The 16758-nt window shown below is 47.9% G+C and overlaps 1 protein-coding gene across 1 annotated transcript; it reads left to right on the top strand.

Moving 5' to 3' along the window:
- The first annotated feature begins 6600 nt into the window (after positions 1–6600).
- On the top strand, positions 6601–10471 carry FOXD1 (forkhead box D1). Its single transcript, XM_053931804.1, has one exon. It carries the CDS (start codon positions 6601–6603, stop codon positions 7858–7860), a length of 1260 nt encoding a protein of 419 aa, XP_053787779.1. The 3' UTR covers positions 7861–10471.
- The last annotated feature ends 6287 nt before the right edge of the window (positions 10472–16758 follow it).

Below are 16758 nucleotides of genomic sequence, written 5' to 3'. Positions count from 1 at the left end.
CAGGACATGTTGAGGCGAGGTTCTAGTATCATATTGAGGGAACTGATCACAGATCATAGACATAAGTGATCAAGCTATAGTGAAGTAATATTTGTCTTGATTATCAGAAACAACAAAGGAAAAAAAACATGGTTTTAGGCAGTGAAGGAAATCTGATAGTTAAAATTTCATTTGGAAACATTTATTCAGAAGAATGCTGTATTTAACTGCAGGACATAAGGGGAAAAGCACTAAGTAATTTTGAAAATACCTATGTGTGTTAGCAATTTAATGGAGGAAAATAGCAGCATTATGGAGTATAGAACCAAAAATGTTGAGAGAGAGAGAGATGAATGGAAAATAAACCATCTCCAGATATCTAGACATTAGACTCACTGAAGAATTAGAAACTTTTTAAGGTATATAAAATATATAAACTTTGATAGGTGTGGATATTCTCAGCTCAGTCAGAGAGAAAGAGAAAGGTTTTCTAACCAAGCAAGAGCCTGGGAAACAGTTGGGGAAGAATGTAAATAATTCTCTAATCTATCTTGTTATTCACATTGTTTATAGATATGTTCTGCTACTGTGCGTCATTCACTGCACACCAATGGTGTGGGATGTTTTCACTCTAAGACCAATGAAATTAGTCTTCTCGATGTTCTCTATATATAGAGCGGTACATTTGAAATAAATCAGAGTTCATTTTCTTAGCCTTCTGATCTGGAGTTCTCTGTTCCCGTCCTGCTCAACAGCGTCAGATAAGAGCCCAGAAAGATTCAACCTGAGTCTGGTGCTGTTTTCATCTCATGTACTACCATGTTGTATCATGTGCCACAGAGTTGATCTCTTCTTGACTTTTGTGTCAAGGAAGAGATATTGCTGCCCAATTAACAGTGTCCTTTTCTCACCATGACTGTAGCTTTTAAACTCAGCAACCCAAAATACCTGGGCTTCAAGCCATATCACAAGCTTTTTATGACCTCCAGGATGGCTCTCTCTGTAACACCCTGCAGAGTCCCACTGGAGAGTAGTTGGAGAAGTGCTACATCAAGAATCTCCTGCCTTCACTGTACATGGCTCAAACAGGCTTTGCAGGATGTTTGGGAATTTGAGTTAATAAGACTGCTAAAAGCTCACCAAGAAAGGCTTGCCTATTAGTCTTAGTCAATAACAAATACCTTGCTAGAAAATAAGTAAGAGGTAGAAGTCACTATATCCCTTACTGGCTATGTGTGAAAAAGGTGATACCTTAAATTTATGCATGGATGTTAGGGATTTAGACAAACTGTTTATTCCTAAAGGCATCCTATACACAGAATTCAAGAGGACTTGAATCCTTCAAGCCATGATCACAGAAGTATTTTGACATCTGCTAAGACAGTAGTCTTTGTATTGTCTTTAAACAATGAACACAAGTCAAAACATTGTTGAGACAACATGACCCAACATCAACATGTAAATGTGTAATGTGTCACGTTTAGTCCAGGATGAATCAGGACTAAATTTGGCCCACTTTAGAAGTGTAGGTGCCATCATGCTACCTTTGACTAATGCCTTGGCAGCTGCAAAATTTTTATTCATTCTGGATTTGACTTCTTTGATTTTCTAGACCTCCTGGTCCAGCTGGTGCTCGGCAGGAAGTAAGCGGTGAGCATACATGGCAAAACATGGAAAGGCTCAACAAGTCAAGGGCCTTCCTCTTTCTGCAGCAGCTAGCTGCTATTTCTGCTCAAGTCCTGGCAGGAACCCATTACCCACTAAGTTCTAGATGGAAAAACTGATCTTCTTTGTCTTTGATCACAACACAGCTTATCTCCAAGGATTTCTAATTGAACAAATATACCTGCCAATATTCACTGCATTTATGAATGAGTTTGTACTCCTCAGGGGCTTCCTTCCATTTCTAGAGAATGAAATGGAAAATATCACAAATATTTGAGACACTAATTATGGGATCTCCCTCCTGGTTTGCTAAAGCTTGTTTACAACAAAAAAAAAATAAGGGCTTATGTGGAAAATGGTAGAAAGGTTTTCAGTAGTTGGTGAAGTTATGAAATTAAAGGTAATCTAAACAAGCTTGATGTGTTCATGTGAAAAGTACTCTGCCAAATCAGCTCTGGCAGCCAGTGCTTCATTTTGTATATCTGATATCCTTCCACAAACACTGGAAATAGTTACTGGCTTTCAAGGGTAGAAATAATAAATTAAAATTAAAACTGGTAAAGCAAATTTAAGGATCTCATACTGTTTTGAAGGACTATTAAGAAAATAATAGGGGTGAGATGAACAAGGAAAAAGGTGGAGAGAATGACAAAGACTGTCAGAAATACATAAGTACTTCCGTGCTCTGTGCTACTCCAGTGATTCTGAAGAACTCCTCAGCATGTAAAAAGGGTAACCAATGAAAAAATTTGTCATAGAATCTACGGAGTTATGAACAGCAGGAAGAAAGTGTTTAACAACACATGTTCCTTGTCTCTTCCATTAGAAAAATGAGAGCACATAATATTTAAATGAGCAGGTGACTTGCTCTTCTTACCACTCAGAAGAGACACTTCTTACCACTCATGGTTAAAGCTTAGGAGCATTTTACCACAGAATATGTTTAGTGGTGTAAATGCACATGATTTCAAAAAACGACTGGACAAATTCATGGAATAAATTCGCTCACAAGCTATTAAATTCAGATATTATCTCTGCTTTAAAACAAACAAACAAACAAACAAACAAACAGATAGTTTGAAACCTAGATTTCTGACAGCTAGGAATCAATTTTACACACTTGTTTTTTTCCTATATTCTTCCCTAAACATCTGGTCAGTTTATGCTGCTAGATGGGTCTTGGTCTAACCTAGTAAAAATGCTTCTTAAGATCAGAACATCATGAGAACATTAAATCACATTTTACTGAAATTAAAAGCCCAAAGGGCCTTAAAGAAGTGACTTTCACTTGTTAGAATAAATGTACATGCTACACAAGAATTACAGAACAAGGAGGAAAAAAAAAAATCCAAACCAACCAAACCAACAAACAAAACAAAATCCCAACAAAATCCAACCCAACCAAATAAGCCAAACCAGCTTGGTCAAGAAAAAAAAATGTTTCACAAGAGTAGAGGGGTGATCACCTCCAAGGATGGTAAACCCTTTTTCAGCAGTAGACTTGGCTGGAACCCCAGATTTTTCTTCAGTTTTCCAGGTGACTGCTGCCAACCTTCTCCAATGCATTGTGATCATACAGGCATTGTAATCCCAGCCTCTGCAGAAGGCTTAAAGGTAACATTACCTTCCCCAAAACTACGTGGCAAGAGTAGAGGAAAATAAACACCCAAAAAAGTGGAGATAAAATGGCAGTCAGTCACTGTTATAATGGGCAAAGAAGACCACAGCTGTCACTGTCACTGTTATTATCTCTGTCATGGACACCACCATCCTTTTGCAAGGTCATTGCTGGAGCATTTATTCAGTCTATGACACAGGCAGCTCAGAATTCCATCCAATCTTTGACCCAAGACGCAACATTCACAGAAAATGTAAATTATTCAATAAATTGTTCTATACATTAAGAGAAAGTCCAGTTCTGCAGCTCCAGAAAACTCAGAGCACTTCAACCAGTGTGCCACTGTGGCTGCTTGAAAATGCCCTGCATAGTGCCCAGGGTAATCTTCAATTTTTAGTAAAGGCCTGGGCTGCACTGATAAAATGTGGATGCTCTGTATATGCATGCAGGAATTGTGAATTGTGTGTATAATATATAACCAAAAAATTACAATCCATAATAATTTAAAATTTATTATTAATTTTAATATGCCCAAACAAAAATAAACCCTCTCTGGGTAACTGTATTCCTTATCCTACTTCTGTGCAACTGTGGTTTTAGGTACATGATATATCAGGTCATTCACAACAAGCAGGAAATCCTAGAAGACAGCCCTCGAGATCCTGGGTCAAGGGTGGTCATTTGGTAGTTGGGTGCGTGGGCAGAGAGCCTCGCCTCGTCACGGAGGTGGTAAGGTGGTCCAGGAAGTTCCAGCCGTTTCGCGGAGTGGCTTCAAACTCTGCTTTTCTTTAGGGTCTCAGTCGCTGAGCGGGGGATTCTTGCCCGACCCTGCCTTTCTCGGGGGCTGCTTTGGGCAGTGAGGTCACGCCGGGCCCCCTGCCCCCGCACACGGCCGCCCACCGTCGGCGCTCCTTGCCGGTAGATGGCATCCCCCGTCCGCACAGAACAATGCCCGGAGCGGAGCGGCATGGTGCGGGACTGACCGCGAGGTGGGGGACAGGGCAAAGCCAGCCGAGGGTCCCGGGAACTCGGTGCTGTCGAAGAGCCGCCGGTATCACACGCTCAGTGAAACACCCGCGCGTTCTGCTAGAGGAGGATCGAGGGCAGACCCTGGCTCTTTTGGTTTGTCACTACAGTGGCTCTTCCCCGTGCATTTTTAAACTTCACCGTTCTTAATACTTAAGAGCATGATTTTTTAAAGATGGTTTTAAACGTTCAGGATTGGGAGAAGAGAAAGAATAAAAGGAGGGGAAAAGGAAGCAGAAAACTAAAATACTAACTCTACAAGTAAAGACGAGAAACCTCTTGAAGACAAAAAATCCTGTCTACCTGTCTATTAGTAGCTTCCCGAGAACCTTAAAACTAATTCGAAGAGAGATTTTATGAACTGTAGGAACTGTAAATCTGAGTGATATCTATTTTTCTACAGAAAAAAAATTTAGACCCAGTAATTTGCTGGGTCTAAAGGTTTTTTTCTTTTTCTTTTTTTTTTTTCCTGTTTTGTAACTTTTGATGGTATTGTCTTGCAGGCGCCTTAATAGTGAACAAAATGTAAATAGGATTATTTGGAAATAGTAGAAAGGATTATGTTGTAAATCCACGGAAATGGGTTTGAAACAGGGTGGCTTGTAGCTTTGGGTTAGGACAGTATATCGAAAACGTATTTCAAGAAATTGGGTGTGGAGGTTGTTTGCAAATTTATTTGATCAGTGAGACTTTATGCATGAGTCTGCCCTTCTCACGACGATTTCTGCCTAAGAACGAATCCTTTACTCCTTTCCTTTACTCCTATCCCGGTCGGATCCTGATTGCAGTTTGTCCTGCAGAACTGGGAGCGATGGGATTTTTCAAAGCCTTTCTTTTTAAGACCATGGTAATTACATTTCTGTCCAAATTTGTAGGGGTTTTATTTTGTTTGGGTTCTTTGGTGGAGTTTTTGTCTCTTCTTTTTTTCCCTGCCAGCCCTTACATAAAGGGGGCCCCGGTCTTCTGTCGTATCATAGATCACCTGAAAAGGGGAAGAATGGCACTGAATTAGCGAGCAATCCTCTGTCGCTTTCTCAGGGGTGTTGCTCCTACTTCAAGCGAAGGTCCCATTCTAAAGGTCAGTGAATTTATTTCCTTTACATACAAAGGAGGCGACGCTAATTCTCTGTTAGTGTTTCTCATAATGGAGGGAGCTGCTTCTCTCTCTTTAATAACCATGGCCTTATAATTAAACTGAGAATAGTGGTGTGTTTTAGAGGCTATTCTTTTAGAGTTTGTGAGGTCGACAGCAAGAGATATTTTATTTCATTCTAAAGTAAATTAAACTCTGGAGGGTGATGGGGGAGAGGTAGGGAAGGATGTATCTCAACCATCTTGCGGACAGAAGTCTGAAGTTTATTAACTCACCATCTCCGTTTTTTTTCCCCCGTCCTTCCCACGGGAAGCAGCACCCCGTCTCTGAGGGCAACCCCGGAAGATGCGAAGCTCCTAGATCCTCCAGAGGGTTTCTGGGAAGATGCTCCTACACTTTGCAACAGACTTGCACTTTTTTTTTTTCCCCCCCCCACAGGGGTATCAAGTGTTATCTTTATTTTCCCCCTTTTCCACTAAATATGGCACCAGTCTCCCCGCGGCCCTTCCAGTACCCCTTCTGGATGGGGTGAGGCCGGAAGGGCTTGGACGGTGGCGAGGCACCCTTCTTGGGGGGGTGGGGGGAAAGACTCGCCAGGTTCTGACGCTGGGAGCCATGTGATGGCCCCCTCGCTATAAGGCGGGGAGGAAAGCTGCCCTCCCTGGGACTAAGCCCCAGCCTTTTCACTGTATTTCCTAAGGCCCAGCAAGCCATCCCCTACTCCCTCCCTCCTCGCCAGCCTCCTCCCCTCTCCTCCTCCCAGGACTAGGCGCGCTCTCTCCTGCCCCGCATCCATTAATGTCTGGGGGCTGAGGAGAGGAGAAAGAAGGAGAAAACGACTTCCACGAGAGACGGCACAACCTCCCTGCGCCCACAATAACCGATCCCAACCGAAAAAAAAAAAAAAAAAACAACGAAAAAGATCCCCAGAAGGGGGGAAGGGAAGGGAAAAAAAAAAGAGAGAAATCCAAACGGCAGCAAAAAATACCCCGAAACAAAACCCTGACCAGCCGCCGCCTCCGAGCGGGCGGCGGGAGCGCTCCGGAGGCGCGGCAGCGGCGCTGGGGATCGGCGCGGCTCGGACCGGCCCGCCTGCCCGTGGCGGCGGCGGGGCGGCTCTCCGCGGAGCGGCGCGGAGGCCTGGCGGCGGCGGGCAAAGCTCCCGCTCGCCCGCCGCGCCGCGCCGGCCGCCACCGATGCGCTGCCTCGCCGCCGCGCCATGACCCTTAGCTCGGAGATGTCCGAGGCATCGACGTTGGCTGAAGAGACCGACATCGATGTGGTGGGCGATGAAGACGACCAGGAGGACGACGAGGAGCCACGGATCCGCCGCCGCCGCTCCTACGCCGAGGACGAGGAGGAGGACGAGGACGACGACGAGGAAGAGGACGAGGAGGATGTGGGCGACCTCCACGCCGCCGCCCTGCTGCCGCGGTCGCCCGTGCGCGGCGAAGGCGTAGTTGGCGGCGGCGGCGGGGCGGGCGGCGGGGACGCTGCCGGTGGCTCTCGGCCCCCCTCGCGAGGTGGCCCGCAGAAGGCGACAGCGGGCGGTGGCGGGGCAGGAGGTGGCGGCGGCGGCGGGGCGGGCAGCGGCGGCGGCAAGAACAGCCTGGTGAAGCCGCCCTACTCCTACATCGCTCTCATTACCATGGCCATCCTGCAGAGCCCCAAGAAGAGGCTGACGCTAAGCGAGATCTGCGAGTTCATCAGTGGGCGCTTTCCCTACTACCGGGAGAAGTTCCCTGCGTGGCAGAATAGTATCCGCCACAACCTCTCTCTCAACGACTGCTTCGTCAAGATCCCCCGGGAGCCCGGCAATCCTGGCAAGGGTAACTACTGGACGCTTGACCCCGAATCCGCCGACATGTTCGACAACGGGAGCTTCCTGCGCCGCCGAAAGCGCTTCAAGCGGCAGCAGCTCCCGGCGCCCGAGCTTCTGCTGCGCGCCGTGGACCCCGCCGCCTTCCTCCCGCAGCCTCCGCCGCAGCCCCCGCAGCAGCCGCCCTGCGCCTACGGACCCTACGGCTGCGGCTACGGTCTCCAGCTCCAGGCTTACCACCCCCACTCCGCCCTCTTCGCCTTCCACCACCCCTCTCCGCCGCCTCGCCAGCCCCCTGCCGCCCCCGGCAGCGCCCCCGGTGCGGCGCTGCCCCCCGCCGCCGCCGCGCCGCCGGGCCCCTTGCTGTCGGCGGCGGAGCTGGCACGGACGCCCTTCGGCTACGCTCACCCGCTGGGCCCGGCGCTGGCGGCCTCGCTGCACTCCGCCAAGCCCGGCAGCGGCGCGGCGCTGGCCCGCTCGCCCTTCTCCATCGAGAGCATCATCGGGGGAAGCCCCGGCCCCGGCGCGGGCAGCAGCTGTGCCTCGCAGTCGACCGCGGCGCCGGGGCTGGCCCGCTCGCTGGGGAGCGCCGGGAGTGGCCTGCCCCCCACCGCCCTGCCCGCCACCCCCGGCTTCGCGGCACGGATCTCTAACTGTTAAGTGTTTGGGAGTCTTTCCGAAGGTAGGATCTGGGGTATCTCCTTTCTCCGCCGCTCGGACGCCCGGCGGACGCTGCCCGTAGGGGCTGCCTGTCTTTGCGTGGGGATAATTGTGACGGGGCTCGGGGGCCGTCCGCCGCACGCGACGGACCTCCCGTGACCTTCACTAGTGCAAAGCCAGGTGTAGATCTAGATACTGCACGGGCAGGCGGTCACTACATCGGAAAGTTACTCGCTACTCCTTAAAAAAACAAACATGGTGATAAATAATGTCTCTAAACCGCTAAAGTTCAGAGATTCTCAGGTCTAGAAGTTTGAAAACAGTAATGTACAGGAGAAAAAAAAGGCTTGAGGGAGGACAGCAGAGCAATACTTTTTCATTTAGTACACTTGTCTCATGTACTTTTATAAAAGAAAAGATTAACGTGTTTACACAGAAGAAATTCAAGATTATCATTTCTTATTTTAACCTGTGTTTTGTATTATAATAGACTTACGGAGTTTTTTATTTTGTACTTTATGCGTATTCTTTACAAGGAATATTGTTAAAATTACTGGCAAGTATTATTGTACCATTTTAATGTAAATTTTTTACACATTTCAAAAATAAAATTTATCATTTTCAAAAAAAAAAAAAAAAAAAAAAAAAAAAAAAAAAATCAAAACCAAACCCAAAGACCAAAGGAGCCCAGCCAAACAATTGGCTTTGGATCCTTCCCTCCTTAGCATTTCTCCTTTCTTTGAGACACTGATATTTTTTTCTTTGGGATTAATAGCACAATAGTCAAGGAATATTCTAGCTTGAAATTTATTATGCACAGATTTGACCGCAAAGAAGAAAATAAAAATACGATCTTTGCAGTCAATGCATTGTTAACCGTAGCAGATAAAGAATAACAAAAAACCCAAACAAACGAAACAATAAAAAAAACCCAAAACAAAAAACCCCACACAACACCAACAATAAACCTCCAACAAAACACAAAAACACTCTACAAAAACAACAGGAACGAAAGAGGGGATAAATAGAAATAGGTCTCTCTGGAGTGAGTAAAGCCCAGTTCTGTAAGGCACCAATCAGGGGATTGATTAAGAAGCCGGTTTAAAACTATTTTTATACTTTTAGGTGTGTTTTAAATCACGACTGCATCATAGTTTGGTTTCCAAGAGGCCCAAAGGAAAATACCACTCAATAAAGGGCATACATTGAACTTAAGAGAGATTTGTTCTAGACACTTATGTTTCTGTGATGATAATAGTGGCATGTGTTTCTACTTTTCAATACATAAAATATAAAATGCACTTCGTAATATCATCGTGTGATGAGTTGATTAAGTTTATAAGCTGTCGAAGTAAGGATATTTAAATGTACAAAACAAACCATGAAAGCAGTTTTTCTCATTCCAAACACTCGTTTTTAACAGCATAAGGTCCATAGATATCTATTTTAAAGGGTAAAAAAATCCCGCCTCAAATATTCAGACCTTTTATATGGAAAAGAGAATCGCATGTTTTAAGAGTAGGCGTGTGAATGTTGTGGGCTAGAAATACGCATTTTTCAAACCAGGGAGGCGCTTTTCAACTACGAATGTATTTATAACAATTTAGGAGACTCGGGGATCAAATATGTGAATTTTCATAATAAAAAAATAATAATGAGGGAGGGATGCCTTTTAGTGCTCTTTGGAATGAGGAGGGGTTTTACATGTAGAATTATTTCATCGCCTGGGTTTTAAATATTCTCATAAATGGAAAAGTGGTGCTTCTCCGTTTTTGGTTTGTTTTTTTTTTTTTTTTTTTTTTTTTTTTTTTTTTGTTTTGTTTTGTTTTGTTTTTTAGCAATGCTGTGTTAAAATAGTGGGCTTCAAAAAGCAGAAAGAGTGGACATAAGATCTCTGCTGGGCTCCATTTGAACTCTGGAGCTGAAAGGCCTCTTTGGATATTCCTGGTTTCTTATCAGAAAAAGAAGTAAAGTCCGTTCTAATTTCTAAAACAAAAGGGAAAATACCCCCGAGGCACCGTGTACGTATTCTCCGGAGATAGTGAATATTTTTCACGAGAGACCGATTAATTCACTTTCCCCCGGTCTGGCCAGGGGATGTGCCGGGCCGACACGGGCCGGTGCAGCGCGGAGTACCGAGCTAAGCTGAGGCCCCCCTCGAAGAGACAGATAAAATCAAGCAGGGAAATGTTTTGCGGGAGAGAAGGCAGCTGTGGCCTTGTGGCGGTGCGAGGCTCCCCGAGAAGGGATGCTGCTTGCCCTCAGTTTGGGTTCTGTCTGCTCGAGTCTTAGAGATCTCCACGAGCAGTTACATGAGAAGGCGATCCACCCTGTGTTTGTTTCTCTTGCCTTCTCCACAGTAGATCCCGGGGAGCCTGGCGACCTCCCCCACGCAGAATCTAGCCCGGCCCACGCCGGTGAACAGTGGGGTCTGAGTGTGCGAACTGCCCGTCCCTCAGGTCTCCTCATAGGTATATAGCAAGCAAACTGCTTGGCCACTTGTTCCTTCCACGTTTCTCACCGGTTGCCTCCATCCGTGCGGACAAGATCTTCCTTTGGGAGTTTCTAGGGAAGGTTACAGGAGCAAATTGCAGTAGGTGATATAGATTTCTTTTTTTCTTTTAATTTCTTTTTTTTTTTTTTTTTTTTTTCCCTGTAAGTAAAAAGGGGTAGAGTAAGAGGTCTAGGGTCCTGGTGAAGGACCTTTTTGCCTGCTCTCCTCGAGTCCGCAGGGAAGCCGACTAGCCTTGGTCCCGGTCCCGAGGGTCCCTGTTTCCCCACTGCTGCCCCAGAGCAGGTGCTACCAGAAAAGGAGCCGACCCCACAACCCTTTGATGAGCTCGCAGCACCGCCGGGGCGCAGTGCCTCATTCGCATGCTAATGGCACGCCGTGCTCTCCGCGGCTTCCAAGACTAACAGAGAAGCTAACAGTATAGTCCTCGCAAGGACCGAGCCCGGACGAACAATTCTTCTAAAATAGTCTGGGCCCTAATAAACAATCTGGTAAGACATGCAGTATAGTGTCGCCTCCTTCTCCTCCCAGAGACAAAGTGTGGATTCATTAACCCGTCTCCTTGCTCATCATATCCCCGTAGGGCTGAGAGACGAATTACTGGATCTGAATTGGGAGAGGATTGCTCTATGAGGGGGCTAATGTTTCAATCAGTTCATCCTGAAGGACCACACAAAAAGAAACTTTTTCGTTTATGGTGCTATTATGCGGAGTTTTAATCTAGGGATAGATTTAGCCAAATGTTATCTATTGGGAATTTAATTAAGCCCTTATGTATTCAATCGTCTTTTATGCCACACACAGTGTCTCTATCCAGAAACGTTTCCTTCCACATAGTTCTTTGTTTCTGATGGGTGATTTATATACTTTTAATTAGGTTTTTTAAAAATGATTTCTTTTCAAGTATCTTGTATAACGTTTCTCTTAAGCAGGACTGTGTTAGGTCCCTTCCCACATCCCCTATAAAAGAGGTTTTCCCTTCCCTCCCTGGTTTCGAATATGATTCGTTTGCACATCCACACACTGTGCCCTTCCCGCTGGAGCGCTCCTGCTGCCTTGTGTGGAGGAGCCGGACATCATGCCCGCTCTGTCAACACCGCCGTGGGCTGCGACGGCTGCGCAGCCCGAAGGTCCAGCCGAGCTCCGTGGCTCCCGTGCACAGCTCCCCGGCCCTGAAGCTGCTCTCAACCCAAACTATCCCCACACGCACCTCCTTTGGACCATACCTTCGATCTGGTTTGTATTTTAGGTGCAGTGAGAAGCACTCCTGGGGTCAGCGGGGTGCACATCCTGTGCTTGCAGGCTGGTTTCAAATACCCAGGGCCGGCCCCATCACCAAGTCTGGAAGATGAAAGAGGGAGCGAGGCCCTCACCTGCTCTCAGCTACTCCCTTTCTTGCAGCGCTAGTGGCGAGGGCAGAGTGCACGATTGCCCCCGTAAAGACTGAGGCCTGTTCGGGGGATCTGTGTGAAAGTGGATCTGGTTTAACTGTCCCTAGGCATGGCCCGGAAGACTCCACTCCGTATGTAATACTTTCCCTCAGTACTTACAGTAAGTACTGCTATAGTCTCTGATAATATTGTATTTGACAGAAATAACTGAAATTATGATCTTGGCCAAGCCCTCTCTACTCTGGGACTTGCTAACCAATGCAGATCCATTTTTCAGCTTGTTCACAGTGGCTCCCCCACCTGCAGTGGTATTTCCCCTGCTTCCCTTGGCGACGCCCGGCCACACACGCCATCGGAACCCGAGCACCGGCGGGGACCTGCTGCCCTGGGGCCGCAGCTGGGCATATCCTGACCAAGTAGGTGTCCGCCTCCACCGTTTCTCACCTCCAAGTCGCAGTAACCTGCTGCAAGGCCTCTCCACCCTTCTCCAAAAGTCCTTTCTCCTTTGCAACCCTCACCTCGCGTCGATCAGTGGCCGTTGGGCCTCTGTTCGCTGCTCCTTCCTGCGCTGCAAAGCACGACCAAGATTGGAGGAGGCATTTACGCAGAAATGTGTGTACGTGTGTGCAGGAGAACGGCACTTAAGAAGGTAACAAGCTGCTGCCGGATCCCCGCTGTGGCCACAACCGTGCTCGGTACCTCATTGCGTAGATGGGTACCCGCCGATTTTGGGGAGAGACGGAGAAATGAACGCGAGTTCTAAGTAGGTAAGCCTCTTCCTCTTGTTTTTCACTCGAGGAAGAACTCTGTTCCCCGCAGCCAGTCCCCGCCTGGAGGTGTACTGCGGGCAGCTGGCCCTGGAAACACGCCGGCCCCTTCTCAGCCGTCTGGCTCGACTCGCCACTCAGCTACCGGCACGACGGAAAGCAGCAAAGGCAAAGGCTGTGGGGTTGGGAAGGAACGCACGGGGAGTCCCTCGGCCAAACTCGCGACCAGCCCGTCTGCCGCAGCGCGGGTGACACTGAGGCTGTGCACAGCGGGGCAGATTGTCCGCGGCCGCAGCGGTGCTCCGCCGAGCCCGCACGTGGGAGCAGGGAGGCAACCGGCGGCGTCTCGGCGGGAATCACCGCAGGAAGCCCAAGGAAGATGCACAGCGTATGAAGATGTGCCCTTAGTGCAGCGCTCCTACTCTACCAGCTGTCGCAGTGAGAGACACAGAGGCACCCGCTGCGCTCTGCGTCATGGAGAAACCTATCGGCTAGGCACCGTAGTGCCCAAATGTACAAAAACATATGGACTACTGGACTGGACGAAAGGGTGGGTGGTTTTTTTTTGTTTTTTTTTTTTGTTTTTTTTGGGTTTTTTTTTGTTTTTTTTTTGTGGGTTTTTTTTGGTTTTTGTTTTTGGTTTTGGTTTTGGTTTTTTGGTTTTTTTTTTGTTTTGTTTTGTTTTTTTTTTCTTTAGCGCGGTGCCTCGTCAATTTCAGAAATCTTCAGTTGAACTGAAATTCAGAAGGAATTTTGTGGTTGTATGGTTTTTATCTTTCTAATCAAAATAATTAAACTTTCCCTTCCTCTAAACCACAGGAGACCTGTTGAATTGATTGTTTCCCTTTCGCTGATGCTGTAAAACGGCATGCAGAAATCTGCGGGCCCCATATTTACATGATAGATTATGTGATTTATGTTAGAAGCAAAAGGATAATTGGATAATTCCGTTGTTGCATTAATTCGTTTCTTAAGACTGGGGAAGCCTTTTCTACGGCCAATCCGAAGGTATTTCTGTCCCCTGAGTGCAATGGAAAACCACGTGAGTGCATCGAAACGAGTGGGAACATTTAGGAGTGTTTGTCTCGCACCATCCAGTGCCATCCAGTGCCCTCACAACTGTAGCACTGCGGTCATCGCTCCTGCTAATGCCCAGGCTCTGGCAAGTCCTTTTAAAACCTGTGAATGTCTCTTCGTACCACAGTGGTCATAGGACTGCTTCTCTAGTTTCATTGCAGAAAAGTACATACACACCTGTATACACGAGATACATTAAATACACACAGTGAAGATTAATTAGGTGACTTCCCTGGGTTTTCTTTTCGTTGAATAAACACTGTCACATCTGCTTATTCAGCAACAACCAGCCGAAACAGATAGCTTTCTAATATACGAGTCTACAGTGAAATTCCACCTGTCGGCTGCACAAGGGCGGTGCGGGGCGGGAGGGGGGCAGAGAAGAGCAGCCTCTTCGAATAAATAGACGATTAAAAGAATCATTGGTGAAAAAAAAAAAAATTAAAAAGGAGAAAATATGTCCAGTGCCGAGCGAGGAGGAGGAGATATATCGGGTGACTTTGCTCATAAGTGGAGGGATCGGAAATTACAGACCATAGAAAAAATAATTTATACTTTCTTTCCCGCCTGCCTCTGATTGCACAAAATGCCGTCTAGGGGTGCTCGGTGGGCTCTATCAAACATCCCTTCCTCCTTCATTGAAGTCCTTAACCCGTCTTTCTCCGTGCAGACGGCGCTGCCTATGGGGCAGCGCGCGCAAGTGTGTACCCTCGCATTGCTCTGCAAGCGCTAGGCAGCCGGAGGCCCCGCTAACCCAACACTGCAGACCTCTTCCTCTCTGCTTTTCGCTTCTCTATGAGAAGCCAAGGGGTGGCCTTTCTCTGAAAATTAACCGCTTTAAATCGTTTTCAGCACTACTTCCATCTCGATGTCTTTCCTCCTGGTGCTCAGACATCTGCCAGCCAGGACATGATTTTCGGTGGAATCCCCAGTTCCGCCGGTCCGCCTCTGAGGCAAATGCCGGGTCCCGCGAACCGGAGCGGGGCTGCCGACAAGAGGTGTGGAGTGGATGTTTTTGGTTTTAAAAAGACTCTCTTCCTCTCCAGCCTCCTCCCTACCCAGAAGGAGACCGCAACAACTTGCTACCACACATGGGCAAGCCAAACGTAGCGTTTCCACAAGAGATTTTGAGTCCTGTCCCGGAGATGCTGCTGCGGCTGCAAGACGGCGTGGTTCGCCCGGTTAAGCGGCTCAAACCCCCGCGGCCGTGCAGGGGCGGAGCCGGGGGCGCCGACAGACCGGCAGGAGGGCCCGTGCTCTGTACCTCTTCCTGGCCCCAGGTACGCTGCCGTCCTAACAGGGCTATCTCGGCCGCCCGCCGGTAGGGCAGTCCACTGCTGCCGTTGACGAAGCACTCTGGGTTCATAATTCCCCTCGACGAGGACAACCTTCAGCCCAGTCCTGTCCTGCCGTCGACACCCACCGTGGGGCGCGCGGGGGCGTGTGGGGTGAGGGGAGCCCGGTGCCGACGCTATAAATCCCTCGGCAATTGTGTTCTGCACCTTTGATTTGGAAAATCGGATTCTTTGAGTGGAAACAGTTGACAGGAACTTAAAAGGATTAGCTACATTCCACACAGGATCATTTTTACTCGTAACATTTTGAAACGATTGATCCCTTCCAGACCATAAACAATGCCCAGAAAAATGATCTAACGAGACTTCCATTGTTTCCTTTTGTCTACGAATCCCCTATCGCCAGCAGTTTGATTAGGGACTTGGACAGGCTGGATCGCAATCACAGACACACACACACACCCTTTTCCCGAGATAAGTATTGAATTTGAAATTGTTCGTAATTTGCTCCGTAATGTCATTCTCCCAGAAATCGAGCAAGCGCAGAGAAAGGCAGGTAGGGGAAGAAGGAGCAAGGAGAGCCGGACGGAGAGGAGTGCCACAGAATGGCGAAATGAGAGGTGGGGACATTTCCTAAGCTTCGCTTGCTGGCTTTTGTGCCGGTCTGGCAGAAGACAGAGAAAGAGAAGGCCCACAGGTGCACAAGCCTGCTCGGAGCATAGAGCGTAGACTACAACACGTGCGGCCCCGTTCCCCATCTTGGCCCGAGATGACTCAAGATCCACGGGCTCTGCTTTGTCCCTTTCTCCTCCTCTTCCCCTCCCGTCTGAGGGCAGGAGAGTTAACGCGGAGACACTAATGGGGGAGGGAGCGAGGGGGCCCTGCCCTGTCATGCTGACCGGCCGACTTTTCCTCTGTTTTGACACCTGCGCGCACTGCCTCATGCTCCTCTCACTGATTTATCGCCCAATTAAAGGTTCAGCCTTCCTCGAGCCTCCCCTCGACGGGTCTCCGCGGGTGACGTCTCCTCGGCGACAGCACGGGAGGTGATGGGTCGAGGTGGCCTTTTTTCGGCCCCTTCTGTTTCTCTTCCTTCCCCTCCGTATCTGTGTGAACCCAGGGCCCCGTGTCCCAGGAAAAAACGGCGGGGGCTGGATTGGTGTCCAATGGCGTGTCCCGGCCCGGGGCTCTGCCGTGCAGCGAGGCATGTTTCCAACCCATATCGGGGGAAAACTCAGCCAGAGGAAGCACCTCAGTTATGGCTCCCCTTCAATTAAGAGGCAGCAACTCCTTCCCGTCGGATTTCTCTGGACTTGTTCTTCCTGTCACTCTCCAGGATTTTGTCTTCTTTCTTCTTTCTTCTTCTTTCTTCTTTCTTCTTTCTTTTTCTTCTTTCTTCTTTCTTCTTTCTTCTTTCTTCTTTCTTCTTTCTTCTTTCTTCTTTCTTCTTTCTTCTTTCTTCTTTCTCCTTTCTTCCTTCTTTCTTCTTTCTGTCCCTCTCTTGCTTAATTTTTTTTTCTATTTCCCCCCTTTATCTCTTTTTTCCACGCACTGAGAACAGGCGTCTCCTCAGCACAGACTGCTAGCATTGAGCATCTTCCTAACTTAACTGTGTCTTCCTTGTATCTAGCAATCCACCTTTCTAATTAGACTAATTAGAAGATATGCGGAGTGTTGCTGGGTCCATAGACTAAACTGCTGAGGGTTTCTGAAAGGAAAGCTGAATGCCCACCATGGGAGGTGGCCATTCAGGGGTACGGTAACAGTTGCTACATTTATCTCCTGCTATTGAAAAGAGCTCTGTTAAAGCTCGATTAATATGTTTGGAAACTAATGCCACCCTGGATCCCTCTCTA

The sequence above is a fragment of the Vidua chalybeata genome, chromosome Z (genome assembly GCF_026979565.1).
Source record: "Vidua chalybeata isolate OUT-0048 chromosome Z, bVidCha1 merged haplotype, whole genome shotgun sequence".
NCBI lineage: Eukaryota > Metazoa > Chordata > Aves > Passeriformes > Viduidae > Vidua > Vidua chalybeata.
Note: the sequence above shows the minus strand (reverse complement) of the source record. Positions and strands in the feature narration are given on the sequence as shown.

Coding starts and splice junctions, on each gene's coding strand:
- FOXD1 (XM_053931804.1), top strand. CDS start 6,601: ATGACCCTTAGCTCGGAGATGTCCGAGGCATCGACGTTGGCTGAAGAG.